Below are 23,806 nucleotides of genomic sequence, written 5' to 3'. Positions count from 1 at the left end.
TGTGTATCTGAGCTGATGTTTTCGTATTTAATCCTACAGTTTCCTCTGAGCAGAACTGTTAGTCTTTAGGGCGAGGGTCCTGAGGGTGGTCAATGTGATTGGTCATGATTGTCACATCCTCTGACATGCCCACATATAACATATGATGATCGTATCCTGCTTCCAGGCCACGCTGCAGGTGAGCTATAGTCGTAACACTTCAGGGTGAAGGTTCAACCAGTGGAGACATTGACTTACCTGTTGTTTCCCAAGCTGGGGGCGTAGTTAAACAGGTCAGGAATGGATGAGGGGGACGTGCCTACTGTCGTCATGACAACCAGCTCAGGGTCCAGGATAAAAATCTCCTCCTGGGAGATTTCTGAGACGTAGTTGAGATGTTCCTGACAGAAGAAGAACAATTAGTTCATCAGCACTGAGCTGTGGGTGGAGCTTCACTAATTATCATACAAAAGCTCAGGTGGGGCAGACGTACCTGTGCTCTGTCTATCCTGTAGAAACGATCAGCTGTTGTAGCTGCAAATACAAACACAAACCAATGAAAACCAATGAACCAATGAAATGTTGTCACTAAAGGTTTGTCATTATAAAACTGTTCATTAGTTGGCTTCTCATACAATAAATAATTTTACACCTGTACATGCAGAGACCTTAGACTATGACAGGTGTGGTGTAGATGTGGTGTAAACGTGTGATCTGGCTCTGCTCTGGTTTCATTAGTTCACCTTCAGTCTAGGTCATTTAATGAAAACACTCTAATTTAGCTTAATTTAAATCTTTACTAGCTGAGACAGTGTTACTGGTGTTGTTTCACCTTGTGAGCCTGTGGGTGTCACCATGGCAACATGTGGTCCTGGAGATACAGAGGCTCTATCCTTGCTGAAGCTGCTGATCTGACCAATGATGAGTCAGTGGTGGTAAATGAGAGGCTGAACTGTATTATTGTATCTCTAATTGAAATAACCAGATATCACAAGGGAGGGGACATGACTATTTCACCATGGCAACACAGCTCAGTAAATACTGCTATTAGCTAACTCAGACATGAACTGTTGAAAACTTTGACTGAATTTCACATGATTCTGTTCTGTTTGTAATTTGGACGTGAGGAGGTGGAGCTCAGGTCAATTTAACCCATTAATCATTGCTCTTTCAAAATGATTTGGCATGAACAGTTTCAATGACATCCTCAGGGGGTGTTTACAGCAGATGACTACTGTTTTAATCTACTGTAATTCCTCAGGTAGTGGGCAGGGCCTTTATTTACCTGCAGCAGGGAACAGGTGTTTATGTCTAACTCCCTCTGTTTGATATGTAGAATTGGTCAGAGCTGTATTTTAGTACGAAGCTTCATTTTGAGTCGCTCTTGTCTGTTGTTTTAAAGTACTGCAGTGTTTCCTCTACATTCATTTAGCAGTGGCGACCCGCCACTGCTAAATCATAGCCGCCACGCCTTCAAATTTCTTTTTTTTTTTTTTTTTTTTTTTATTGTCGCAAGTGCACCACCGCCACATCTCTCCACCTTCACAGCACAGCCTGTGTGATGATGAGCGCAACAGCGGGGGGAGGGGAGGAGAGGGGAGGAAGGGAGTGGGGTGGTTGGGGGATCCTATTGGAGTTAATTACTCGCGAGAGCGCGGCCTTGAAAGTGACATCACGTCAGGTACCAGGTCAGAGTCAGAGAAGTGTAGTCGTGAGGAATAAGGCAGCGAATTACCGGAGAAGAGGTAGACTTATTAGCCAACTCAGTGACGCTAACTTGGGTAAACTAATTGATAGCATTAAGCTAATATCTACACGTCATTATGTATTAACTGCTGACTGCATTTTCAGATGAGCTTGTTCAGATACTTCTCTAAGAAGAGAAAGACAACAGATGAAGAAGACGCTAGTCAGGTAGCCTATCATAAGCCTTTTACTGACTCGTAAATGATGATGGTTAGGTAAAAAATAATATTTTAATGTTCACACTTGTAATCAGATGTGATGTGAGTGTAAACTATATAACGCTGAAAATCAAGTGCTCTGAGCCTGGGTGCAAACTTTGCCACTGACTCTACAGCCCCATCTAGCTGATCTTTATATGTTTATTTATTATTTTTATTTATTTAATGTTATTGTTTTAGTTATTTTTTACTTTTTACATTTTCAACTGGTTAGAGTTGAAGTAACATTTATTTTTCACAAACCAAAGGTATTTATTTTTCTTAGCATTGTATATGGCTGAGATATATATTGTAAAAGTTCAATGGTAGCGATAAAAGCATATTCAACTGGCCAGCCAATAAATAGGTTTTGAAAGTAAAATCTGCTGTCAACTGCTCATTTGGTCATTTGTGTATGCCCCCCCCCCTACAGGACTTTTATTCCTCTGCTGCAGTTAGAGTATTGTCTCATTCCTGTTGCTGGTGTTTCTGTTGTTTACATGCTATACAGATCTGCTCGTTTCTTTAGCAGTTAGCGTTGGCTTCTCTCTCTCCCTCCCTCTCTCTCTCTGCTCGGAGTGTCTTATGTTTAGTTATTCCTCTGCCTCCTTTAGTAATAATTATACAAAAGAAAGTCGTTTATTTACAGGCTCAGTGAAGTGGTGCCTGCCTGTAAAAGGAGGTGTAGCCCTTAGACCACGGTCCAGTCATACACCTGGTTCATACGTGGTCTTGTGGGGTGTCGTAAAACCAGACCTTTTCCTGTGTGAATACTGAATCTGAAGTCAGCCAGAGAAAAAACACCATCTGTGCTTTAAACTAACTGAGCATTGTGCAGCTGCATCTTTTCCTGATTCAAGTTCTCTGCTAATTCCACCAGGACCAGGGAGAGAGAGAAAGAGAGAGAGAGTGAGTGTGTGTGTGTGTGTGTGTGCATATGTGCGTGCGTGCGTGCATGTGTGTGTGTAACTGTTTCTCTCTGTGATATTTTTGGTAAGCTGCCGTATGATATTAATATTCATGACTTTCACCAACAAACAGATTCTGATGAATAATGCTTTTCTCACTCTGAGGGAGAACCAGCTCAGAAATTTCAACTATAACCTACTGTCTAAACCTGTAACCTTTAGACCATTGTTGCTATTGGTTACAGTAAGATTGCAGGTTTTAAACAAGTCAGGGTTAAGAGACTGTCTTTACCTGTGTGTTTCAGTATCTGTTGGTACTGAGACTGAAGAGGTGGGTTTACGGAGACAGTGATCTGTGTGGGTTGTCTCCTCTCAGCTGCTAATACAATGAACCTCATCACAGTTCATCAGTAAATTTTCAGTCCTATAGCCTCCAGACAACTCATATTTACCAGAAATGTAATTCTTATAAACAGATGTTTCTGCACAATCACATCATGTATCTAAAAACTGTGAACTGACACTTGAAACTTTTGAGCAGCAATGTCTGCTGTTGGAGTTTATATCAGTTATTCTGTGGTGATTTGATGAAACTTTATTTAAAAAAAATCATGATGTGAACTCAGAATTAAATGAAATAAGTGATTTAGACTCCAGCTGATACTGTACTGAGGTGGTGGTGCAGTAATCAAGCAGCTTTGGGACCTGTAGAGGTTTGTAGAGGTCGGTAGAGGTCTCTGGGCCAGGCAGGTACCTTCAGGTGATCCATGCTGCTTCTACAACAGACCTGCCCTGACCTCCCTGAGGGAAAACACTACTCTTAAAGAAATGATTTTAATGTGACTTAAAGTTTGAGTCAGGTTTGTGGGGGCAACGCTGCTCATGCATAAAGTTTTCTCCAGCATCAGAATGTGTTTCTTTTCTTTACTCAGTGTGTGTTTTTGTTTTTTACAGTGACTTTATCATCACAGTTTTATACGTGGTGTTCCTCTGTAATGTGAGGGTTTACAGATGATGTTGGGTCCTCTCAGGAGAAGTTGTCATTTCTCAATAAAAATGTTTCTCTCTTCTGTTCAAACTGTGAATTTTTGACAGGACAGATAAAAACACTGTGACAGTTGTCACTGATGTTTACAGGGAATAAACATGTGACTCTGCAGGACTGAGAGTCTATCATAGACATCTGTGTGACAGTTTAAAAGATTCATGATAGATTCAATTGACTGCAGGAATAAAAAGACTCAGGTGCTCAGAGTCAGTTCAAATAAGCCTAGCCTGTTGAATTAACATAACTGATGAATGGCATTTAAAACTGCTGTAATAGATTCAACTGGCAGTTTAAAGTCCAAGTGTGTTATATACAATGGTCTAATACAGGCTGAGTGAAGTCGTTAATTTAAAGAATTACTCTGATATTATCACAGTTAGAAATACATTAGGATTTATTTGTAGCTTATTTAACAACAAAAACCTCCTTTTCCTCTATGAAATTATTCATAGTATATGATACATAGGTTTTCAGTGGGTCATCTCTGTCAAATAATATACATCATATAAATTTGTGGGAGGAGTGGTTGACATGAACAAATACAGGTGGGGGGTAAAACTAGGGTGAATAAACTTCTGGTGCTTGTCATATAATAAGCAAGATGAGCACAATGCACAATTATAATATAATATTTTAATTCCATTTATAAAACAATATAGACTAATCAACACTGTTGTTCCAGATGACTCAGTATTTGATTCATTCATTCTGATCCACTTTGATTTGTCCTTTCATCCTGTCTGGTTGTTGATGTATATGCTATGTCTGCAATTGTTTCACAATAAAACCCTGTTAAGAAATGAAGGGTTTCTGTCTGCTGAAACGCTTCTTAACTGGAATGGTTAAAGGAAGTGTTGAGTTTATATCAGCAGTGTAATACAGTAACTTTAAGAGGGCAAATGGGAGCAGATCAAAACAAGCCTTCTTACAAAAATATGTCCAGTTCTATATATGAAGGGGGGAATTATAAATCAAATAAATACCTGTTACCTTTTGCAAGTGAGGTAAATAAACACCTATTACCTTCAGCAGGTGAGGTAAATAAACACCCCAGTCACTGTTTGATATTTGTTTGTTTGTTTGTTTCAAGCTGCTTTCAAGTTAATTTCATGAAAAAAACAGTGACAGACTAAGTAGCTAAATCTACAGTGAAGGAGCACTTTATTAGGAACACCTGCTTATTCATGCAATTATCCAGTCAGCCAATCATGTGGCAGCAGAGACAGTGCATAAAATCCTGCAGATCCAGGTGAGGAGAGTAAATGATGAACAATGTGATGTACTTACAGTCAAGGAAACACCACTTTGGAGATAATCTCTGTGAGGAAAGGATTTTTGGCTTGGCAGCCTCCTCCTGAATGACAGACAGACAGAGTAGTAAGGTTACAAAGCAGGTGATAACTGTCTGACAGTGGATCATGAGCTCAACTGACCTGAGGATGGAAGTTTTAGTTTATAGTGATCTATCTATCTCCAGAACAGGACCAACAAGCTAACAGAAAGGCTAACAGAATAGCTAACAGAGAGGCTAACAGCAAAGTGAACAGAAAGTCTAACAGAAAGGCTAATAGAAAGGCTAATAGAATGGTTAGCAGAAAGGATAACAGAAAGTATAATCGAAAGTCTATCAGAATGCATAAATAGAAAGGCTAAAAGAAAGTCTAACAGAATGACTAACAGAAAGGCTAAAAGAAAAGTTAACAGCAAGGCTAACAAAAAGTCTGACAGAAAGGCTAAGAGAAAATTTAACAGAATGCATAAACAGAAAGGATAACAGAAAGTCTAACAGAATGGCTAACAGAAAGGCTAACTGAAAAGTTAACATAAAGGGTAACCGAAAGTCTATCAGAAGGCTAACAGCAAGGCTAACAAAAAGTCCGACAGAAAGGCTAAGAGAATATCTAACAGAAAGTCTAACAAAATGCATAAACAGAAAGTCTAACAGAATACATAAACAGAAAGTCTAACAGAATGCATAAACAGAAAGGCTAAAAGAAAGTCCAACTTTTGAATACACAACAGTCCCACATTATCACACTGTGGGTCTCTAATGATGGTCAGCTGAGATGAGGCCTCAACTTGACTTCAAGTCAAAACCACAAATAACACCTTGTAAAGCTAAATCTGAACTCCAGTAAATTTACAATATGAATGACACCAGGAGACTACTGAACTGTATCGTAGTCCTGAAATGAAACAAGGCAGGAACATAGAGGAACATGTGGTCCCAGCTCCTCCTGTCCACTGAACTAAAATATGCTCCTGACAGTTTAACCCCTCACACACACACTGATGTCACTGTGTGAATGAATAAGGTAAATAAAGAAAAAAATTGTAAAGCGCTTCAGCTTTTGTAAATACATCTCATTCACTCACATCCCACACCAGCTGATCGTTTGCTGCCAAACAGAGGACTAGTTAATGTCCATCACCACCCACCACCACAGCCTCCATCCTCCTATTATTTAAATGGAGCTGATTCACTGACTGTGCTGCTGCAGATTTTACCAATTTTATTATTTTTGTTCATCACTGTCCTCTGCGCCCTGAACTGTGATGTATAAATGAAGTCATTTAGTAGTAATCTGTCACCAGTCCTGTCCCCTCTCTCTTCATCCACTGTGGGAGGTCATAATCAGATCATTAACATGATCAATACTATGGTTCTTGTCCCTTTACTTTAGAATGTACACCATGCTGCTGCATACCTATGTTGACTGACTGTGTTCAACATCTGTCACAGGTTTCTCTCTGAGCGTTGTCATTAGCAGAGTCTCCTGTTGGCAGAGCCCTTCCACCTATGTGGAAGGGCTTAAATAACACAATTAGCAAACACAGTAAAGTTTCAGAGTGTGTGTTTCCCCCAAAGCAAATAAGAAAAAACTGCAGCACTGAGACAACAGGGTTAGGAAGGATGTCATGACTCCATGTCCCAGAGCTTTCTGCATGATCTCCAGGGACTTCACCTGGACCAGACTCTCACTCAGTAAGTGGAGACCTGAACCTGGACCTCCTGTGTGCTGTTGTGAAAGAGGCCTGGAGACTCTACCTCACACCTTCCCTCACTATCTATTATCATAACTATTTACTTCCTCTTTCCTCGTTGTGTGTGTCCAACTGTAACAAACCAGTTTCCCTGCAGGGTTCAATTAAGTTTTTTCTGACTCTAATGATGATGATAACGATGGTCATGATGGTCATATGATGTGTCCCTGTGTCAGCTTTAACTACAGACTTCAGCTTCCTCCACATTATTATTTTATAAAGTTTAATAAAAAGATAAAATCAGTTGTGTACTGTGTGAAACCTCAGGATATATGTGTGTGTGACCTCCACAGTTATCCTCACACTCATTACTGCATGTTGTTGTATTCTTGTTCCACCCTGACGTTTCTTCATCCAGACTCTAATTATCCCTGAACACTGCAGCTCGACTTTTAACAGATCAAACACAGACATCACATCACTGAGACTGCTGCCTCCCTGTTGTACACTAAAGCTGAAATCTTCTTTGTTTACACTCCACTAAATGGTCTCAGCTCTGCTGTTGTGTGTGAAGTCCTGCCCCCAGACCACCCTGTCAGACTCTGGTCTGTCCACAGATCAAGGACTGAACATGGAGGTGATGGAGCTCCTGTCTCTGACATTTAAAACACACGTTTACTGACTATTAACTGATTTTATTTGTTGCTTCTTCTCTTTGTACTAACTTTACTCTCTGACCAGTAACTGACTTTATGTTGTCTTCTCTTTGTATTTACTTTACTCTCTGACTTTTAACTAACTTTATGTTGTTTCTTGTCTTTGTATTAACTTTCTTGTGTTATCATCAGTGTGATCTAACAGCCCTGTAGTAAACCCAATGTGAACTTCCTGTTCAAATTCTTCTACAGGTGTGGATGAAACTTTAACACTGTGTGTTGCTCAGTGTTGGGGAACAGTGACACTGCATGTTATAATGCTAGTACATGAACTACATTTCCCAGTAGCAGTTGGATGTTAGCTTATAGCTAAGAGTCGACTCTCCTAGATAATTTAAAGATACCACAGATTCATGTTCTGGCCACTAGTTTCAATCATTTCAACTTTTTACTTTGTATCCATCATTTTGGCAGATGGGTGTAAATACTACAATATCCATGAGCCTCTGCCTCCATTACCATTGAGACAAGACCTCTTAGAGGCAACAGAACCATGATGTAAGTTTCAATTTTCTCAACACCATCATCTTCAACTTCCACCCTCTGATAATGGCTCACGTTAACAGAGTTTTAAGCTCAGTCATTGGATGTTTCTCACCAAAATGCACCATGGAAGTTGAAGCTAACATTTACATCAAAGTCTTTATGTACACTTACTGGTACCTTTGACTTTTATTAGAGAACCAGACATTTTCTAATACAGTTTCATGCTGATCCAGTCTATAGAGGAGTTGTAACTGTGAGTCATCTAAACTTGTCTGAGACAACAGGCGCCAGAAATAACTCCTCCCACTGTGTGACTGTATTTAGCTTCAGTTACTTAAACCATCTGACATTTCTGATAGTAAACCATTGTTTCCGTTGAGAAGCTGACATAACCAAACACTACATCTCTACTCAGATCTGAGGAAAGATACAGAAACTTTGAAGGTTCAAGAGCACGCTATCATTCTTACATGAAGGTGTTATTCTAGAGCTGATTGAGACATCAAGAAGAAGAGAGGGGACCAAGAACCTGATGGTCTCTCTGAGCTCCAGAAAAACCTCCAGTAGAAAAACTATCACTCTCCACCAATCTGGCTTTATGGCAGTGTCCAGACAAAGCCTCTCCTCAGTGATATTTTGTAAAAAAAAAAAAAAAAAGCAGCTAAAAGACTCTGAGACTGTGAGAAACCAGATTCTCTGGTCTGATGAGACCAGGAGTGAACTGTTTGGACTCAGTTCTAAGAATCATGTCTTGAGGAAACCAGGCACCACTCATCACCTGAACAACACCATCCCAACAGTGAAACATAATGGCAGCATCAACAGGCTGTGGGGGGACAGGGAGTCTGGTCCAGACTCAGGGGAAACCTGGTCCAGAGTTACCTGAAAATATCTGTCCTCTGAAAGTCCACATCAACCTGACAGAGTCTGAGACGATCTGCAGAGCAGAACGAAGAAAATTCACAAATCCAGGTATGCAAAGGTTGAGACGTAAGACTGAAGAAGACTGGTCTGAAGTGTCTGAATACTTTTTAATAAATCTGTATTTGTGTCTTAAATCCTCCTTGTCTTTCCCATCATGGAGTACTGAGTGTAAACTGAAAACAGTGAAGGGTCTGAAGACTCTCTGAAGGGTCTGAAGACTTTATGAAGAAGTCTAAAGACTCTCTGAAGGATCTGACGACTTTGTGAAGGGTCTGGAAACTCTAGGAAGGGTCTGAAAACTCTCTTAAGGGTATAGAGACTTCATGAAGGGTTTTTTAGACTTTATGAAGGGTATGACGATTTTATAAAGGGTCTGGAGACTCTTTGAAGGGTCTGAAGACTTTATGAAGGGTATGAAGACTTTATGAAGGGTCTGAAGACACTCTCAAGGGTCCGAAGACACTCTGAAGGTTATGAAGACTCTCTGAAGGGTATGAAGACTTTATGAAGGGTCTGAAGACTCTTTGAAGGGTCTAAAGACTTCCTGGATGCTCTGTGTTTCAGGTCAGCTCTGCAGAGAAGTAACTGAATGTAGAAAGTCACAGTCTCATAGATGTGACAAGAGGAAAAGAAGCCAGAGGAAGTGAAGTGATTTTTCTTTAATGCAGATAGTGACAGAGAGGCTGGCTGCAGTAAACACCTCTCCTGCTCTGTCTGTATTTATCTATCTATGCTGTCGACTTCACAGTGGTCTGCAGTTCAGTAAAACACCTCAGGCTTTTACAGCAGCTACAAACACTGAATCAAAAGCTGAACTCTTCTGACTGAATCTTTTCTTCTTCACCTTCTTTCTTCTCCTGTCTCTTCTCCATTCACTCCTGTTTGTCTCCTACACACAAACTTTCCTCTCTGCTGCAGATTCAGGAGACTCAGAGCCTTCCTCCTCTTGCCTCTCCCTCGTTCTTCTTCCTCGTGTGTCATTCATCAAACAGGAGCATCAGCCCGGAGGAGCAGTTGACCTCATTTTAATGGAGGACATACGATCACTGTTTCCTCAGATAGTTTTACAGTTTACACAGTTTTAAAAAGTGCAGGTGAGGACTGTGGTGGAGAAAAGAAAGGTGATATAAAGCTGCAGAGGTTCCTACTACACTCATATTAAAATGTCTACACATTACACTATACTATAGCTAGTTACTATAGTTACTATTTTCACCTAGAGGATATGTTCAGCCAATCACAACAAGCTCCCTCACACATGGCAGCAGCTACATAGAAACATACAGTATCAACAGCAGGTCACCTTACTGCTTTTTACACCTGACAGGAGCAGCCAGCACTCAGGTATGTTCTCATAGACGTGTCCACCAAGGTGAACAGGTGCACAGGCTGTGACAGCAGTAACGGTAAAAGTTTCAGAGTCTTAATGTTTAACAGCAAAAACACACAGCTCTGAATAAACTATAATAAACAGTTTACCTTATATGGTCTCATCATCAGAAATGATCTGAACCAGTGAGCAGAACAAACACAGAAACTATTGTTACATCATTCTGTTGCTATGCAACACAAAGTCTGACAACTTCTTCAAAGTGTTAGTGATGTAACTGATGTTCATGAGTAGAGTAGCTGTGTTAAAATAACGCTGATAGAGTTGGTGATGAAGTGATGGAGGATGTGGGTCATCTCATTTGTTCAACAGCTCCTCTCTCATTCATTGTACTGTATCTACACTTCAGTAATGGATTACATCTGTTACACAACACGCTGCTGGATTAAAGACAACTACTCTCTCATGCACTGTATCTATGCTTCAGTAATGGATTATCTCTGATATATCAAAGACAGGTTCTCCTACCCAGGTTAATGAGAACAGGAAACATCTCCTCACAGACTGAGGAGGGAAAACACTGACACGTCAGTCTCTAAAGACCAACTCAAACAGAACAGCTGTTTCACTCTGATCTGTGGCTTTAGGTTTTAAACAAGCTCTGTTGTACATGTGACCACACCCAGCAGGGCTGTGCTGATACACATCATCATCATCATCATCATCATGATAATACACCATTCACATTCAATGTACTGACAATTGTTGTGCTTTCCCCAGTTTGAACTCTAGATTCTATCCTTTTCAGATCAGCATCAGAATAACAATAAAGAAACTGATCAACAGTTTGAATCTGTGAAACAAAGTTAAAACAAACTTCTACTTTACTTTGATCAGAACTGCCCCCTTAACAAAGTAGAAAACTGGGACCACAAATCATGTGACTCAACACCAGAGACTAAAGTCAACAGTGGCCTCATCTGATCATGACGCTGATCTTTAACCAGGATGGAGAGCTAACCTTAACCAGGTAGTTTTAGATTCCTAAACCAGACCAGACCAGACCATGATGGTGGCAGGTTCAGACACTAACATAGAAATCCAGATGTTTGTGTTTAAGTGTCAGACCCTGTAACATTCTGGATTTTCGTCATGTTTTCTGTTTTATTTTGTAGTGTTAACCTCTTGTGTCATTTCAGTTTCCTGTATTTTCCCAGCTTCCATCAACCACACCTGCGGCCACTCACTCACCTGCCCCTGATTACCCTAGTACCATCCCTGTCTATATACTTACCCACCAGCTCCTCATGCCTTTGCCAGATTGTCTTTGTTTCCCTGTGACCTGACCTTCTTGGATTTACTGTGTGTGTTCTCAGCGATTTTTGAACTTTGCCTGTTTCTTTTTGAACTCAGAGACTTTGCCTTTTTCCTGTCTGTTTTTGTTAGCCCTTTTAGATACCTTGTTTGTGTTTTGCTGAACATTAGTAAAGACAGTGATTTTTATTTGGAACCTCACTCAGTTTCCTGTGTATTTTCTCTGCACCTGAGTCCAAGCCTTACCAGAGTTGTTACAGACTCACAATGAACTAAACCTGTACTTTGTGTTATATGACACTATATTCATTGTTACTGTGATCTGATCCTCTACAAGAAAAGCAGTGAATCATATGGATTTATAAGAGACCTGAGGTAAGTGTAGTTGGTCATGTGGTTTTAAATGAACATCAGCAAAAGAGAGGACTTCAGGACTCAATGAACACAGCTCAGACACAGACCAGTATGAGAGTACGGCATCCAGGAGCAAAATCCCCAGACCACCAAGACGAGAGAAATGATCCTTGAGACTGACAGACCAGTGAGCAGCTGGTTTTCTCTTTACTTGTTAACTTCTCAAAGGTCATCTTTGATTTCCATTGACGAGTTATAAAGAGACCTCTAATCATGTCGTACAGAACCAGGTGTCCATGTCTTCCTCCTCCTCTTCCTCCCTGTGCTGTAAATACCCTGTGAGTAAGGTTTTCAGCTGTGTCTCCAGGTCCCAGCAGAGACCGCGTGGGAGTGGAGCTGACAGTTTGATCCTCACTGCCCACACTGACTCCACTCTCAAATCTTTAACTGTTTTTTTCTACAACTCTGGACTTTAACTAAGGACCAGCACAGTCACCACGGCTGAACTGGTTCTCTGTGAGCTAGGTAACACCCACAATCTGACCCACAATAACAGAAATCAGAGTCACACAAACACAGACACACAACCCACTAGTCAGGACCCAGCTCTGACACCACCACCCTGACTGATGGTTGTAGTTCTGTCTGCTCAGATCCGGTCCCTGTCTCTACCCTGGACCTGGTCTTAGCTCCCCTCACCCCACCATCAGTCCAGGCTCATGCTGCTGTCGTTCCCTCCACCCATTCTGAACCCCAGATGCAGCTTGATCCTTTATTCTACTCCGGTCCTCCTGTCCTTTCTCGCCAGCCTAGTTTAACAGTTAAAGCATAATCATCAATATAGACTTTTATTTTTAATAAGTGTTTGTCATGGTTAAGAACTTCCTAGTTTGCAAAGCTCATTTCCTGTTAGTCATTTGAGGAAGCTGGCTGAGTCACATGCTTTCCACATACACTCTGATCTACACTGTTAATAACACAGAGACAGTGTCTTCACTAAATAATTTCATAGTTGTACTTAAGTTAATGTTAAGTACATTATTTACATACAAGTCTTTGATGCTTTTGTAATTAAAAAAGTTTATTATAGTGTATTAAATTACATATTTAATACATTTAGTAATAACATAACAGTTTCTGCTGTGTCTGTGTGAGATGGTGTGAAGAGCCACAGTCAACAGCACGTAAAGCTAACGCTAACTAGGCCTCAACTCATCATGTTATAACCACGAGTTTAGTGTACACTGCAGAAAAGAACACAGAATCATGATGACCTTTACAGAGCTCATACTCCACATCTCAGGGACTAATTACTGTGAAATATATGAAATCAAATGAAAATCAAACAGTCTTACTTGTTCTCATGACTCAGTATATTATTTTACTAAGTCTAATCAATTATGAATCAAAAGAGCAGAACGCCTGGATGGTGACTTCATTTAAAAGTGAAGAGTCAAGTTTCTAAAGCAACAAGCTCTTTGAGTTTCAATTTATCTGATCATTTATAAATAGGTTTTTGTGTCCCTGAAGACTGAGACAAAACTGTGAACTTCAAACATCAGAGCTGAGTCGTCTGTCAGGTGTCAAATAAATCACCTGATTAACCCTGTAATTAAATAAAGGAACATTAAAGCCTAACTTCTTCAGACCCATCAGCTCTGAACAGTCACCTGAACTCATCACACCTTCAGCAGCAGCTCACAGCACAGTTAACTCTGCTGCACACACACACACTGGTGTAAGCACACAATCAATACACTTAGCGACACACACACATGCAAACACTCAAACACAACAGTACGTGCATCGTGCTGCAACACTGAGACACATGAGGGAAACTAATCTATGTGTTTGTTTCCTAACACTCTCAGATTCATCATGTGTGCTAGTGTTTCTGTTCATGTGAAGCTAGTTTGAGTGAATCCAATGTGTTTGGAGATTCATTCTCCTCTCAGTCAGTCACAGACCTTTATTTGGATGGTACAGTGAACAGTGAATCTGCAGCCATGCTAGGCCTTAAAGTTCAACTCTGATGAGAATTAAGTCCAGTTCTCTGAGCATCATGGTTCCTTGTTTTCACATGTGGCTGTTGACTCTGCAGCAGGTAAAGATTTCATCATTAACCTCTCTGAAAGCTGAGGTGGATGACGGACACTGGTAAGAATATGTTCTTCACCCATCTGAGGAGGGGACCAGACTGGGACCTCCCAAACCTGGGCAGCATCACCTTGTTCGGGCAAAAAGGACAAACTGTAGCTCCCTTTAGGAGTTCTTCAATCCCCATGAAAGGGAGCTGCTGTATAGAGACTCTTCAGAGTCTCAATGCAGGTCCAGTGACCAGGCCGAGTTATGGCTGCCTCACAGCATGTTTGGTGTATCAGGGCTCAGCTGCTTTTTAAGATTTACTACAAGAGAGTCAAAGGGAAGGAGAAACTCAATGGAAGATTGAGTCTAAGCCAGTCCGGTCTATTTACTATATCCTTTCCTCTTCAAGGTGAGAACATGAGGTGCGTGTTCTTGTCTTTACAGTAGAATAAAAACAGAGCTGCAGGTGCTAAGGTAAATACAGGAGCTGAGGTTATTTCCTCTACAGACAGAACAGCATCATCATATTATTCCCACACATAAAGAAATGTAATTCTTCACAGTTGGTGTGTGAGACTTTAACACAGAAGAGGAAAGCTCAGACACCACAGATCTGTTTTAATTAGAGCCAGTCTCTGCTGCTCCTGCTGAGGATGTGTTTGGCCTCACATTAATAACCAAACACATGGATTCATCTCCTCAGTCTGGAGCTGAACAAGAGACAAACTGGACAGAAGCTGAATATAGCCCTGTTCAGAAATGTGATCCATAACATTACTGGTTTCATTCATCTGTTTAAGTAATGACTTCTAACCATGGCTCCCCATTAAAGAGCTGTTCGACGTCAAAGAACCAGAATGAATAGAACTGCAATGCCCATAGGATCTGACACAAAGGTCTAATGGTCTTTCCTCCTGCTCAACACTGCTCCAGCTGCTCCAGCTGCTGGACAGCTGCAGATTAATGACACTGTGAGAGAAGAGTTCCTACTGCAGACACATATTAAAACTTATAGTGGAGTCAGTGAACTTCAGCCAGACCACAGCTGCCACTGAGGAGGACGGAGATCACAGAGCCCTAGACAGGTTTAATTTATGAATTTAGACTGGACTTCGGTAAGTGTTTTATCTTCATTTAATATCACTCAGATGTTTATTTTGAAAATAAACAATAACACTGTATTTTACAGGTGTTATAATCTGCTGATGTCTGAAGAAACTCTAGTTTTAACAATTGACCAATAAATCAGTCACTTCCTGTTCTTCACCTGTTACTGTGTTAATGATCACTGACGGTCAGGATGTCTCTTTTACCTGATCATTATAACCCGGTTTTATTTGTGTATCTGTGTGTATTAACCATCCGTGAAGGCTTCATGGAGACTGGAAAAGCTCAGAGCTTTCACCCTGCAGGTGATTGGACAAACCATCTGTATATCACAGTCTAACTTCAACCGATCAGAATCTGAATCCCTCCTATGTTTTTTCTGTTGGTGAATCAGACTCTTGGTGAAGAGGTGGTGAATGTTTTCATGCTCCCCTGTCAGTGAAGAAAAACGCTATAGCAGCTTCTACACTGAGCTCACACCTAAAACATACCCCTACCTGCCAATAGCCCCTCCCTCAGAGGAAGCTGATTGGTCCAGGCGGTTCAACTACAAGACAATAGCTGGGAGTTTTGAAGAATCCATGTCTCAAAAGGTTACAGTACTGACCACATTTTATACTGTGTGTTCCTCTCTCACTGGTGATGATGATGAAGACTGTCAACTTTCTACATCTTCTGAAGAGAAGGCTGTCAGTTTGAGATCGATCCACTGCTCTGCATGTGTTCTAACTGTCTGAGGTCAGTTGACAGTCATGTGCAGTGAGACGGCTGCACAGACATCAGTCTTTACAAATGTGATTTATTTGTTGTTGTGAGGTTAATGTAAAACTTCCTTGTTCATATTATTTCATGTTGTTACATTATATTGCATTCAACAAAGGTGTGTTTTTCTACCAGGTGTTTTTTCATCATTTTCTAGTTTGTTGAAAGTTGTATTCTACAGTTTCTTCAATACAGGATAAAGCACATACATATTATATGGTGTAATACTTTTCCTAGTTATCTTGAGAAACTACAGATTCTACAGAGAGCCATACATGCAACATCATGGTCACAGTAAATGCTCCCACTGACCATCTTTGAAGCTCACTGAAAGTAACATCTGTCACAAATCTTGTATGATGTAGAAAGTTGTAGAAAGGTAAATGAATCTGTGACCTTACTGTAGTTAACCTTCTCTCACACACAAGACCAGAAAAAAGATTCTTATAAAGGGTGAGAGACATAAGCTTAACTGTAGAGATGTAGTGTGGTGTGAAGGAGTCCACAGTCTTTTTTTAAAAACAATAGATTTTACTTAAACATGTTTAAACTGAAAGACTGGGGTCTTCACAACTGGTTCCTCTACTGTGCTATTATTTTATTTACCCATATTTTCTAATTGTGTGTCTTACCTATTGAATTAATGTTTGGACTGATGAGACAGATGTTTTTGGACCATTTAGTTTTTCTTTTAAGAGTTTTAGGTTTTAGGTATTTGTACATACAGTGACCAGGCAACTGGGTTTGTTGTTGTTGTGTTTTTAGTTGAACAACATCATCATCTACATTTACTGATCAGGTAGATGTTGGTGAGGGACATCACTGAAGCTTCAGTACAATAGGAGACCTTAGTGTCTTAACTACATCTATTTAATAAGTGAAGAAGATCAGGTAAAGAAGTGAAGATGTGATCTGTGAGAGATTACACTTTCACTACATTTTCTTCCTCTGACTCATGTTTACATTCAACTGTCTTCTCTGTCTGTGACACTGTGTCAACTGTAATATGAACCGTGTGTTTATGGCGCGGTTAGTTTCCCTGGTGCCTCAGAGCCAAACAAAGAGCACAAACATCTAACTACCAACCTGCAGGGAGAGACGGACAGAGCAGAAGTCCTGGAGGACGGAGCAGAAGAGAGTCCACACACACACACACACACACACACACACACACACTCTTTAATTAGCTTTGTTCCAAATTTGGAAAAAGTGTTTTCTGCTCTGTCTCTTTTTCTTCTTCTCTTACAGTGACACAGAACCATGACCTTTTCCCTCCTCCCTCCTTCACCCCCCCTTTCCCCGGCCTCTCCTCCTCCCACTCACCTCCTGCAGACGCTGGATGTGTTCTCTGCAGGTCTCTAAGTCACTGTCACCAGGAACCACAATCAGACCCAGAGGAATGGCTGCAGACACAGAGAAACAGGACAATTATCCTGCAGCACTATCACATTCACACTGTTCAGATCCAGACCTCAGGACCTGAGAGTCCTGCTGGTCCTGGTTCTGCTCATCTAACAATGAACTGATGGAGAAACAACACCAGCTGAACATCTGGCTACAGCTGCATCACTTTGAGGATGATGCTGTAAATGATGGTTCAGTATTTCCTCTGTGTGAAGGACAGACTGCTCTGTGTGTGTATGATCCACTGAGCTACATCAGTCCACGAGTCCAGAGCCAGACCCCAGAGCCAGAATACAGAGCCGGGTGGATGCTGGTGTCTGTTATCTGATAAACTGATCCTGACCCAGTGGCTCATCATCAGTGAGTCTGCTCCCTGAGGAGATGCAGGCCGGACGCCCACTGCACCAACACAATACTGCTGACTGAACATCACATGGCTCCTAGTGCTGGAGGAGCAGCTCCTGAACCCACATACACATTTTATCTATCTAAACACCTCTGATTTATCTAAATACCTGATTTATCCTTGATTTATCTGAATTATTCAAGTATAAGAGAAGAGTGTGTTCACTGGTGGGGGTTATGAACCAGGACCATTTTCATACCATCAACACATCACTTCAAAGAGTGTGTCTGAGCATGCTCCTGTTTTAACTGCTCCTGTTTCATGTGGCAGCTTATTGGCTGTTGTGTCTGGTGATGTCATGTACAGGTGTGTTTGTAAAGACAAGACAACATGAGGAACAATGAAATATTTCCAAAGACACTGTACACATAATGTGATCTTTGAATATGATATTATAGTTGATGTGTTAGTGAAGCAGCAACAGATGAAAGAGTGTTAATATGACAATTATTCTCTGCTCCTAGATTCTCAGACAATAAGATTTGGAGAGATTTGGGCTGTGTGTATGACAGCTGAAAACCTATTTATTTAATTAGGCTTTTAATTTATACTCTCACATGTTACTATTCTTTCTGGTTTCTGTTTTTATTATCATTTACATATTTATTCATCCACTGTCTTTATATTGTCTAATGTCATTGTTGTTCTATTTGCCCTTGTTTTATTATTTCATTTTAATTGTAAAGCACTTTGAACTACATCTCAATAAAAACAGCTCTATAAATAAAGTTTATGATATCATTATCATTATTATTAGTAGTAGTAATAGTATCATTATTACACTTGTATCCAATAAATCTCCCTTTGAGAACCAAAGCACACAAATGTCTTGATTCTGGTATATTAAAGGCGAAACCAGTAAAACTGTTAAACCTATAGTTGGTGCTTGGATCAAGAATATGTCTCAATGTATGTCCATTAAGTGAATAACATTTACCTTGAAAAACAAACTGGATGCAGACGAGGAAATCTAGAACTCATTTATTGATTTTATACCATATGGAGATACAGGAGTGTTTCTACAGGAGGAGAAGTCAGGATAAGATACTGACAGAATTAAAGAAGTGGTAAAAGACCAGACGGGATAGAAGCATGTTTATGTTGTTTAAGTTTATCTTTACTTTTTATACTGTTTTCACGTGATGCTTTTTATCTTTATTTCTTATTCCTCTTTTATGCACATTGAATTACCTCAGCGTATGATAATGTGCAATACAAATAAATTTGTCTTGTCTTGTTAGAGGTACCGTTGAATTGTGATTATGTTTTTTGTGCAATATTTTGATAATAATGTGATGTCTGTATAATCATATAAACACCTCATTGGGTAACGTTACACAGTCTACATTCTGTAACTTGATCAGTTTGAATAAAACTTGAACATTAAACCTTCATGATGAGGATTTATTATATTATATATGTTGTATCAGACTGCAGCAGGTGTTCCTAATTCCTAAATTCATCTTCACTTCACTGTTTTCATATCGATGATATATCAGCTGACTTATCTGAAGAAGCTGCTTCATCATCAGAGATAATGACTGTGGATCTCTTTATGGTTGATGGACTAATCACCTGTTATCTGAGCAGTGAACTGTCAATACTCTTTCAGATGATATATATGATATAACTCCTGTACATATGAAACAGCGTTTGTCTTCCTCCATGTTGGAACACAGCGGCTCACACGGAGAAACGGCGTTGAGATGATGTAACCGCTGCGCCTCGGGGTGTCAGACATATTTTTACCATCTCCCTGAGTGTGACGCATCCACAAGTTGAGAGCAGTGATTGATTTGCATAACGAGGAAACAAGTCAAACTTCAAAGAGAGAGAACAAAGGACGAGGTAGACGAAGATGAAGATCATTTAGAAAAACTCTTCTGGATTACAAACATGTGATTATGAATTATTGATATGGATTAAATATATATCCATACATACATACACATCTAAAGTCTCAGTTTATATAAATGATGATAGAACAAAGAGAAATATGTCTACATTTAGACCAACACAAGGAGTTTACAGTAACATAAAACCTGCTTTTACTGTGAAAGGGAACAGCACCACCATGAGGTCAAACTGTAAACTTACTGACTGTTGCTAATGAGGCAGAGATCCGCAGCTGTGTGTGTGTGTGTGTGTGTGTGTGTGTGTGTGTGTGTGTGTGTGTGTGTGTGTGTGTGTGTGTGTGTGTGTGTGTGTGCATGCGTGTGTGTGTGTGTTGAAAATAATCTTGTTGACCTTCATGCTGCTGCTCCACCTACTAATCACAGAACAGGTTTATTCCCACTTCAGGATGAAGACGGTGATGAAGATGAAGATGAAGATGCTGCTGCCACTCAGCTGCATCCACCTGCAGCTTCGCAACCTGTTCATTTCTGTTGTAGAAACCTTTACCTCACACTGACAGACAGCAGCTAACAGGAAGTGTGTTCTAACACATCCACAACAAAAGAGGAGTGAAGACCTGATGAAGACTGAGCATGAAAGCTCCACGCACTGATCAGCTGATCCACTTTCACTATAAATCACCAGCTCTACACTGTTGTGTTGCTTTCACTCTTCATCATTCTCCTCATTTCCTTGTTATGAATTAAAACATTTAAACTGTGATTACTAGTCCACTCACTTCCTGGTTTACAAACAGCTGTCTGTCATGATGAACAAACCTAATAAAATGTTTTTGTTTGTTTACACTCAGAGAAGCTCTTTGTGTGTGTGTGTGTGTGTGTGTGTGTGTGTGTGTGTGTGTGTGTGTGTGTGTTTGGTTCCTTACATGCTTGCCGTAGTTTGTCCTTGTCATAATGCAGAGCCTCGTAGTCCGTCATACTGATTCTGCTCACTCTGATCCTGAGTCTCTCTGGTACTGGCTGCTGACTGAGATACAGAACACACCAAACCAGTATTAACAGACAGAACCAGACCAGTATGAACATACAGGACCAGACCAGTATTAAGACAGGACCACAGCAGTACTAACAGACAGGACCAGACCAGTATTAACAGAAAGGACCAGACCAGTATTAACAGAAATGACCAGACCAGTATTAAGACAGGACCAGACCAGTATTGACAGAAAGGACCAGACCAGTATTAAGAGAAAGGACCAGACCAGTATTAAGACAGGATCAAACCAGTATTAACAAAAAGGATCAGACTAGTATTAAGAGTCAGGACCAGACCAGTATTAACAAAAAGGACAAGACTAGTATTAATAGATGGGTCCAGACCAGTATTAACAGTCAGGACCAGACCAGTATTAACAGTCAGGACCAGACCAGTATTAACAGACAGGATCAGACCAGGACCAGACCAGTATTAACAGACAGGACCAGACCAGGATTAAGACACGTCCAGACCAGGATTAAGACACGTCCAGACCAGGATTAAGACACGTCCAGACCAGTATTAACAGACAGGTCAAGAACAGTATTAACAGACAGAACCAGACCAGGATTAACAGTCAGGACCAGACCAGTATTAACAGGCAGGAGCAGACAAGTGTTAAAAGGATTAACTGACTAGGGCTGTCACTTTTTCAAAAAATCTATATCGAACGAATTTGAAATTACCCCCAATTGGTACGAATTAATTCGAATGCACTACCTTCCCCTCCGTACTCACGCCCACTACACCAAAACATGTCATTATTTTTGTTACTTTATTACCATTCTTCCAGCAATAAAATGTTAAATTTTTAACAGCTGTATTAACTCATCGTTTTCTTTATGCCTGTCACTTCTACCTTGCTCTCAATAAAACATTTTACAAAAATGTGCCCCACTTTTCATTCAGTGAAACTCATAGTCAAAGTGCTACAGTAACATAGAACACAGAGTAGGACAGAAAACAGGAGGGCGCTCCGACACCTTTGAGCTAAAATTGTAGCAATGTCAAACATGGAACCGATAGCCAAGCCAAACGGCCCAACCTAATATCTAATTTTATTTGCCGGAAACACAAGTCTATCAACATGATCCAGATCAAGTTAAGCTCTCTTTTTATTAACAAGATTACCTGCTGATGGTCTGATGCGCTTATAGAAACTGCAGCCTACATTTCAAACAGGTCCTTACAGCTCGAATATAAACTTTTCACCCCACACTCAAACGAATATTCGAATTTCAAATAAAAAGTGACAGCCCTAAAATAGACAGGTCTAGACCAGGATTAACCGACAGGAGCAGGCCAGGATTAAGACACATCCAGACCAGGATTACAACAGGTCCAGACCAGTATTAACAGACAGGACCAGACCAGGATTAAGACAAGTCCAGACCAGGATTGACAAACAGGACCAGACCAGGAGCAGACCATGATTAACAGACAGGACCAGACGGGGACCAGACCAGATTAACAGACAGGACCAGACCAGGATTAAGACAGGTCCAGACCAGTATTATCAGACAGGACCAGACCAGGACCAGACCAGGATTAACAGACAGGATCAGACCAGGATTAACAAACAGGAACAGACCAGGAGCAGACCATGATTAAGACAGGTTCAGACCAGTATTAACGAACAGGACTAGACCAGGACCAGAACCAGGTGTGTTTGACTCACTCATTGAGGTGTGGTAGTGAAGTCCGTCGTTTGGTTTTCTGGATCATGTTGGCCTGGTTTCTGAGGCTGATGTGGATCACAGAGGGAGCCAGTCTGCATGGTTCACCATCCACCTGACAGAGATACAAGTCCACCAATCAATCAATCAATCAATCAATCAATCAATATGTTATACTTATTCATCATCAGTGAAAGTTTACCTGGACTGGGAGAGGTTTTGTGGTGGTCAGAGTGACTTCTCTGCACTGGTTCAGCCTCTCACCATGACCTCCAACCTGGAGAGTGGCCTACACACACACACACACACACACACACACACACACACACACACACACACACACACACACACACACACACACACACACACACACTGTGTGTTACAGGTTATTGGTTTTTAAGGACCATTAAGGACCCCTCCCTACCCTAGTTACCATGGTTACCATGGTTACCATGGTTACCAGGTCACAGTAAGAGCTGCGTACCAGAGAAGTCATAGTAAATCCAATGACCTCGATGTATCCATCATCATGACGCTGAGGCTCAAAGTCATGATGTTCACTGGGGTTTCCCCAAGGTGTGGTTCCTGCACAATATCTGAACACAACACAGAGACAAAACACATTACAACTGTCAGTACCTGAACACAACAGACACACAAAATCACTTTCAGTACCTGAAGTACACAACACACAGACAACACATCATCATCCCTGTTAGTACCTGAAGTACAGAAAAATATACACAACATCACTGCAACTACCTGAACACAACAGACACACAACACAACTGTCATTACCTGAATTACACACCAGACACACAACACATCAACATCATTGTTAGTACCGAAGTACACAACAGACACAAAACACATCATCATCACTGTAGGTACCTGAAGTACACAACAGACACACAACATCACTGTCAGTACCTGAATTACACAACAAACACACAACCCATCATCATCACTGTCAGTACCTGAATTACACAACAAACATACAACACATAACCATCACTGTCAGCACCAAAGTACACAACAAACACACAACAAATCATCATCACTTTCGGTACCCGAAGTACGCAACAGACACACACACATCATCAGAACCGTAAGTTATGACCTTTGACTTTTATATTCATAATAGCATAATATTAAAGATCATCTGTCTTTAAAGATTTGGAAGATTTGCTCTGAGTTTTATTGGTTTTATTTTGTTTTTTTCACTACAGAACTATGATCACATTTAGGTTCTCCTGTTCACTCACTAACTCTTCCACTCTAAACTGGGTCCAGCTGTTTTAACATTGACCAAAGTGACAGGAAAAGTCAGGCCCTCATCCTCATAGTGTTGTTGGATGGTTCCCCAGTTAACAGAACATAACTTCAGGTTCTACTACAGCAGAGTTTAATTTAGACCCTTGTTCCCCTGGAGGAAGAGAACAACCAGTGACACACTGTACTTTAGTGTGTTAGTGTTAACATTGACA

The 23,806-nt window shown here is 40.6% G+C and overlaps 1 protein-coding gene across 2 annotated transcripts in view; it reads right to left on the bottom strand.

Annotated features, from left to right (window-relative positions):
• LOC111232464 (diacylglycerol kinase zeta-like) overlaps nucleotides 1–23,806 on the bottom strand; it is a 76,899-nt gene that overhangs the window by 22,620 nt on the left and 30,473 nt on the right. For both annotated transcript variants that reach the window (XM_022760010.1, XM_022760001.1), the window contains exons 20-27: nucleotides 22,804–22,915; nucleotides 22,522–22,608; nucleotides 22,322–22,434; nucleotides 20,534–20,634; nucleotides 17,265–17,344; nucleotides 5,166–5,232; nucleotides 473–513; nucleotides 238–380 (exon numbers count right to left, since the gene is read on the bottom strand). In XM_022760010.1, coding sequence (XP_022615731.1) covers nucleotides 238–380; nucleotides 473–513; nucleotides 5,166–5,232; nucleotides 17,265–17,344; nucleotides 20,534–20,634; nucleotides 22,322–22,434; nucleotides 22,522–22,608; nucleotides 22,804–22,915 — 744 coding nt within the window. The remainder of the gene's footprint in view (nucleotides 1–237; nucleotides 381–472; nucleotides 514–5,165; nucleotides 5,233–17,264; nucleotides 17,345–20,533; nucleotides 20,635–22,321; nucleotides 22,435–22,521; nucleotides 22,609–22,803; nucleotides 22,916–23,806) is intronic.

The sequence above is a fragment of the Seriola dumerili genome, unplaced genomic scaffold (assembly GCF_002260705.1).
Source record: "Seriola dumerili isolate Sdu_G_001 unplaced genomic scaffold, Sdu_1.0 BDQW01000018.1, whole genome shotgun sequence".
NCBI classification, from domain to species: Eukaryota; Metazoa; Chordata; class Actinopteri; order Carangiformes; family Carangidae; genus Seriola; species Seriola dumerili.
This window is presented reverse-complemented; position numbering and strand designations above follow the sequence as displayed.